We start from the raw sequence: 7,719 nt of genomic DNA, 5'->3' as shown, positions 1-7,719 counted from the left end.
TTTTTGTCTGACTTAATTTAGAGGCTGCAGGTCACCTCAAACAACTGTATAGTCCATTTCGGACTTAGCAGTGGGCCGAGCACTCGAAACTGCGGGCTGTAACAGCGCAGGCAGGAAATCTTCATTATGTTGTTGAAAGGGCTCAGGAGATGGCACACTGCAGCATTTCTTCACTGCAATGTGAACAAACGCAAAGTGTGCAGAGAAAAAAAGGACATATTCTGTCAGTAAAAGTTACCACTGCTTTGACTCTGTCAGTGTTTCCCAATTATTGTACTTCTGTACTGTAAAACTATGGCAGTAACAAGGACACATAAAGCCTTTTGAAATATATCTAATGGATTTGCTGATTCAGTGCAAGTGGACTGTTTTTGTGTACTACAGTGGTAGCTTTGAAATACTCGTTGAATTAGTTCAAATAATGTTTGATGTTTTAAATGGAAATGCCTCCCTCCAAAACAAAACAATGTAATTGTTAAAGAAAGTATAGCGCTGTAGTATTGTGTTTTATAAAAGCATGCACTATTGACATACAGTAATAAAATGTAATGTAAATAATTAATCACTTTTTTTCATTCTTGCTTCTATTTAATGGACATTGTACTGCTCTTTAAGTGCATCCCTTAACCACCTGGGGCCAGTAAAGTAATAGATATAAAGAGAGAATGCTCGTATTGCCAAAATCATTACTTTTCAGGAACCCCCCCCCATTTGTATCATCAAAGAAAACCAGCTAAATTGATCAATAATTTGTGAAAATAGCAACCACATGTTTTGGCCTCACCAATAGTATAGATTTGAGAAGAAATGGAATTGACCAAAGTCTGACAGGAGGTTCCGGCTCAATGCCAATGAAATACTGGGGAGGGTCACAATTACTCTGCAAACCTCAGTAATATTGGTCATTCTTTGCAGAGGTTAAAGAATATATGCTTATTAATTTTATAACGTCTGTCAACATATGTTGCTCCGAATTGCTGTTTTTCAAGTTGATTAATTTAGATTTTATAGCAGCTGAGAACTCTTTAAACAGCTTTGTTGTTTAAAAAAAATAAAGGCTACTGTACCGTGTGATCTTATCACGACACAAAAGGCTCGAGCAGTCCGAAGACCACAAGTGATAAAATTTATGATTTATAATCAGTAAAAGCTAAGGTTCATGATTTGTCTACTTGTTCTTACACTTTGTAACAAGTGTTCAATGAACAAACATGATTTACGGTGATTACAGTTGAGTTCTAATCACCTTCTCTGACCTTAACATGCTGATTTCTCCAAGGGCCAGTCTTTGTTGTCCAGTACCATATTAGTTTAGTCTAAGTGCAGATTTCCACAGTAAAATGCTGTAAAATGTCAATCATCATGCAGGAACACAGTTGCTTGACATTTTGATTAATGTTCAGCTGTGCTCTTTGTCATTATAGCAATTTATAGCGCCCTCCATAATTGTTGGCACCCCCGGTTAAAATGAGTTAAAAGCCTCAAAATGAACAGTTTTTTTTTTTTTTTCAATTGCAGAAACATACTCACTCCCACACTGAAAATTGTGGACCTGGTGCACCAGGTAGAGAATCAAGCTCCTCTCATGGGCATCCCATTTTTCCCCCCGCCCGTCCGTTCGCTTTTCTGTCCCTCTGTCAATCATTGCAGGGGCAATTGTGTACTGTATCTGTAGAAATATCTCAGCACAACAATGAGTTTGACACGTCTGAGCTACAAGAACTTGGCTACATATCTTTATTTCTCACACAAAGCTTCCTAATTCACACGGTTAAGTGAAGAAACTCCATTTATTTTACATCATTGAGTCGAATGTCATCGAGAAACTCTTCCACCAGCTGAGTAGGCAACAGGTCCGCATATCTGTCATCATGATATGTCACGCAGTCCCACACAACATACACAGGAGCTCTAATGTTTCTAGATGAAGGCACATAAACCCATTGAAGGTCACAGTAAGGCAGATTCACAGCACTACGGAGAAAGTGTCGATAATTGCAAAGGAAACGCTCAAAACGTTGACCAGCCTGCCACGTGACTAAAACCATCCAGTCTTGAATGGGCTTGGCTGAGAATAGACAACGGCTTCCTCTACAGTGCTCATAAATGTCCATTTCCAATGTGACCTTCTCCTATGCAGACAGGTCGTGAGAGTCTAGCAGCACTAAAAGATCGAAAACGAATCCTTTCCTGCTCCTTAATCCTCATTTTGTTCTTTCAGCTCCACTAGCCAACATTTGGACAGGATTCTTGACAGACATTCTTTATCATTTGTCATTCCGGACGGATGAAATGGATAGTAAACGTGTTTCTTTCGCTCAGACTTTGGCACCAAACAGTAAGCCATCATTCAACAGCAACAGCAGCAGTACAAACTCTGAATTTTGCATCATTAAGAAACAGTAACACCGTAATACAAATCAGTTTGCCGTCCCTTATGTGACTTCTCAAACCGATCCGTATATAGCAGCAGCAGTAGCAGCATGTCTTTAATTCACCGGCTGATTGGATTTGATTGGCCTACACAATCCACATGATAGTTTCACATCGATACCCTGTATCCAATCGCGTACATTCTTGTGCAGGACGGATTCTGGCGTGCAGATGTGCAGTCGGTTTTTCCATTCAGAGTTCACTTTTGGAAACTTATCCCTGAGTCTACATGGGAATAATACAGCGGTGTACCGCACAACTCTTGCGCGTCCTCCTCTTGCTGTGATCGTCTGCAAACATTCAGCTATTGGGTGAGGGTTAAAGGGAGCTTCAGCCATTTCCGTGTCAGTTGATGAGCTGAAGGAGAATATGACACAGCATTTGCCACACACTCCCTCCCACACCATGTAGACGCAGTAACCAACCACTCTTGGCTGACTGAAGAGAAGAAGAGTAACACTACAGTATATTGCCTAAAGTATTTGCTCACCTGCCTTGACTTGCATATGATAGTATGATTTGATCTCGCTCTTCATACAAAGGTTCAGTCTGGGAGTGTTTTCCACAAGGTCTAGGAGAATGTTTACGAGACATTTGATCATTCTTCCAGAAACGCATTTATGATGTCTCTCACCGATGTTGGACGAGAAGGCCCGGCTCTCATTTTCCACTCTAATTCCTCCCAAAGATGTTTTATAGAGTAGAGCTCAGGACTTAGTTAAAGCCAGTCTTGTTAATCTATAATTGACCTTTCTTTGTGCATTGATGCGCATTCATTTTGGAACATGAAGGTGCCATCCACAAACTGTTCTCACAAAATCAGAAGCATTGAAATAGCCTCACAAATGTGCTTCTGGATGAATGATGAAAAACAAACCCTAAAAGCACACTTCGAAACTTTATGGAAAGTTTGAAGATGTCACTCAAGTTCAGATGCAAGTCGAGGATAGTGGCTGAATATTGTCTTTTTTTGGGCCATCATAGACATGTTGGTTCTGAAATTCTGTAAACATTCAATGGTGACAACTTTGGATGGGAATGAACAGATAAAATGGAAAGTTTGCAAGATTGTAAGTTAGTTGCAAACATTACGTAAACCAAAAAGAATTCCTGTAGAATAATTTTGTTTAAAACAACCAAATCTCCATTTGTAAATCACACTATGTTTCACTTTGTCTCATCTGCACAATTTATTGCAGGCGCCCTCAGAGACCACAGCTATCACATGGCACGGATCATCTGTAGAACAACTATATTTTGATCCCGAAACTAAATATCAACTACCTATTGATTCCCAAGTGAAATATTGAACTTCGAACATTAACCAAATTCTCCTCAGTTGCACTTGATTGAAACTTACTTTTGCGACCCTAGTCAAGTACGTAACAGTTTTGCGTTTGTGTGTGTGTTCCATCAGTGATTGACTGGATGCATATGAAATCCTAAAATAATCAAGGTTTGTGAGGACATCTACAGATGTCGGTGCCCCTGTGTTAAGTCAGGGCATACTCAAACGTCCCTTTCTCCAGCCCTTCGATGCCGTCTGCCCAGTTGGAAGACGGCATGCTGCTGTAGGGGTCCAGAAGGATCCTGAAGCACCTCACTATCAGGAGTCCCAGGAACACTAGTAGCATTCCTACGAAGGCAAACGCCGTCTTCTGTTCCAGAGTCAGGGAGTGCGCCATCATGTCGTTTCCGCTCATGGCAGCCAGGGAGTGGTTGTAGTGGACGCTACACATTGTAAATCAACACTTCGGTGCCTCATCTCTCCTCTGACGGGGTCACTGGTTGCATGTTACCTAGACAGAGATGACGTGATGGCTTCAGATTGGGACTCTTGTGCAGATAGATCCATTTCAACAGCCTGTAACGCTACTAATTGTGAGGAATAAAGGTACGGAGGGCTCGGCAATATGTTCAATATAGATTATTTGCAATGCACATGAGAACTAACCGTGACTCGTGAAGGGTGAAGAAATCTATAAATAGCTTCTTTCAGTTATGTTAGGAGAAAAACTTCGATCGCTCCACCTTGGCACAATGTTGCAGAGATTGAAGGAGGTAAAACACTGAATTTTGTATGTGTGCGTGAGTGTGAGGGGGGTGGGGGGGCTTCATGAAGTTACAGCAATAAGCAGACATCTTCGCCCAAAGCATGACCACATAGCTTTGAGCTGAGTTTGAATCCCAGTGTGTCGCAGTGCTTGTCGTCAGATATTAAACACAGGCTAAGCAATAACCATGCAAATATCCCATTCGGACATGGCGCTATGGACTCTATGTTACTTTCTGGAACCATGGCTTTCGACCTGTTGCATAGGCGCATATGTCTGCCAGACAGTGTGTAATTCCATTCGGCATAAAACAACGAATGCAAACATTTGCTGCAAGTCCGCCTCTGTCACTCATTTGTCCACAAATCTTTCTAAGCAGCAGGTGGCTCAAGTGAATGAAATAGATGGTGGAATGAATTGAAAGACACAGGAGAGGAAAATGGGATGATTAGTAAGACACAGGTATGCATGGCAAGAGAGAGAGAGAGAATGAGGGAGAGTGAGAAGAGTGTCTTGAGGGGGAAAGCAGATGTCTTACCGTCATTATGGTGCTATTCACAGACCTGTTGATAGCACTTCTGCAGAGGTCCTCCCTCTCAGACACCGCACAAATATATCCATGAAACCGACCACTATTGGCATGTTGAAGGCTCGTGTCTCACCAAAACAAACAAAAAATCCAAAGAGGTAGGAAGCAATAGCCGAGAGGCGAGGGAGGGAAGCTCAAGACGGGATGCGTCTCAGGGATGCTGCTGCTCATCCTCGTGCCGCCTTACTTGCTGCCTCCTGCTCATTATCATTCTCTATCTCTCCCTAAAGCAACGCACACGCTGCTGCTGCTGCATGGCAACCACTTGTTAGTCTCACTCAGCTGCCCTGCTGCCTCACTCATTCACAACATTCCTCCCTCAGCAGCGCAAGGATGGCCGCAGCGGCACATAAACAAGCGATCTTCCGTCTCCTCCCTTTGCATCTTTGCAGACTGGGTGTGTTTGTGTTTTCCACCTCAAAGTGACTACACCAAAATGAGAGAGGAAAGTCACGCTTTAGTCTGCAGGAGAAATGCTGCCTCTCACTGTGCTTGGCGAGTAAATACTGCAAAGGTACCTCAATGGCGTTGTTCATCAAGCAATCTTTGTTTTGAACTGATGATAATGATAATGCTCTCAGACCCAATGAGGCAGATGAGCCTATGATGAAGTAGAGTGCTTTTACAGTCATGAAGAAAGGGCAGAAAACTTGCAGGTTATCTGGACACAACAGTCAGTATGAAAGCGACCATCTGTTATGCTGTTATGCAGTACAAGTTTATATCAGCTCTGAGGCTTTTTTTTTGTCGTAGTGGTGCAGTGACTCAGATCTGAGGATAAGGAATTCCATGTGGGAAATGGTCATTGTTGTTCTGAATGTAATAAATTAGAGTCTACAAGTGGTAAACTGAGCTCCATTTTTCATTTTGACGTGGACACAAAAAGGAAGAATACTAAAAAAAAAAGGATAAACTATATGTAAATATTTGTGTGTATATATATATATATATATATATATATATATATATATATATCGATGAGGTGGTGTCATAGCTTTTAAGCAACATATTTTTGAACGCAAATAGTGAAGCAACACATGTGGACAGATATCAACACTCGCAGGCATATATTCTTTATCCTGTGCGAAGGATGCCTACTATTAGTAAGGGTTACTGAAGGAATGAGAAGACTCAAATGTTTACCTGTAGGAAGGAAGGAAGGAAATTACAAAAAGTGAACGAAAATTTGACATTTTTTTTAATTATTTAGATTATGTTTATTGTGTCATTACTGTGTGTTTTTAAAAAGCACACCATTATAGAGGGCAGTTTTTCTCATTCAAAAACATGACAGTAATATAATACGATCTTATTATTTAACAACATCCAGTACAGCAGATAACAAATGAGATATGGTCATTCAAACACGCATAACTGCATCTCTGGTTGATTTTGTTCTATATCTTAAACAGTTCTTTCACCTGTTTGAGTGAAATTTAAACCTGTTGCATAAAGACTGTCCTGCTTCCATTGAGCTTTAGGATAAAGATTATTCGACTTTTATCTCAGGTTGTACTTTACCTTTAATGCTAATTAACCTCATATCACATATCTTTTACAGTGTTGTAATCTCCCCCCCAAGAGTTCAAAGACAGAATCGGTAATGGCAATGTGCAATAATTGGCAGTAGCAATTATTAATGCCTTTAGGGAACAGAGTTACTTTGCAATTGCCTTTTGTTTATTAATCTCAGTTCAGTAAGAGGTGAGTTATGCTGTGTCCTTGTTTAAAGTCAGGTTATAAAACGTCATTGTGAAGTAATCATCAGGTTATTATAAAAATCCATTGACCTGATGATAACGGTTGATAATCGCGAGTCACAAATGTAATCATAACTCCAATGAAAAAAAGATATATATTTTTTAGTTTGTTTTCAGAAGTTAATGAGACCACTCAATTTTATGAACGTGTATACATTGCCAACTGCCAATTGAAGTAAAGGTTCATTTATTGAACTGTTATTGAACTCATATTGCTTACTAGTTAATGCGAGTGTTATGTTAAAGGTTAACTACTCTGCTCTGTCACAGGTCAACTCGAGACATAGCAATAAAATGAAGTTGTGGCAATTTATTTACAGTAAGTGACTGAGAACAACGCGTTAAATAAAATGCAAATAAACTTTATGTCTGACAATTTGAATTATAGCTGCAGAGACCTTGACACATATTTTACAATATGAGATTGTATTCAGAAATGCTAGAATCATCTTGACTAGTATAATTTCTGGGATAGGAATAATTACAGAACTGCAAAGTTTTACCAAATGGATAGAAGCTGTGCTCAAAAAGGCGAAACCAACTGTATGTTTATGTCTTCATGGTCTAAAACATTGCTAAAATGAATCCCAGTTCCCCTAAATTTAAAATTTAATCATAGGTCACTGTTAATGTTTTTAGCTGGAAATTATCTGATGTATTTTCTAACTATGTGATGAAACAGTACCACTGTCCTATGTTTGAATACCAAGGACAGATATTTGTTCAGATATTTGTCAAAAGATTACTAATACGCTTTTGCCGCTGTCAGTTAATTTGCAAAATTGGGTTTAACATACAAGTATTTGCAAATTTGGTGGATGTTTTAACCCAAATGATAATGATAATAATAATAATAATAATAATAATGATAATAATAATAATA

General features: G+C 39.7%; 1 protein-coding gene across 1 annotated transcript; it reads right to left on the bottom strand.

Annotated features, from left to right (window-relative positions):
• Window positions 1-3,926: 3,926 nt before the first annotated feature.
• On the bottom strand, window positions 3,927-4,172 carry ctxn2 (cortexin 2). Its single transcript, XM_085908155.1, has one exon. The coding sequence runs from the start codon at window positions 4,170-4,172 to the stop codon at window positions 3,927-3,929; it is 246 nt and encodes an 81-aa protein (XP_085764281.1).
• Between the last annotated feature and the right edge of the window lie 3,547 nt (window positions 4,173-7,719).

Source organism: Syngnathus leptorhynchus, chromosome 3, assembly GCF_054491065.1.
Source record: "Syngnathus leptorhynchus isolate UIUO chromosome 3, UIUO_Slep, whole genome shotgun sequence".
NCBI lineage: Eukaryota > Metazoa > Chordata > Actinopteri > Syngnathiformes > Syngnathidae > Syngnathus > Syngnathus leptorhynchus.
This window is presented reverse-complemented; position numbering and strand designations above follow the sequence as displayed.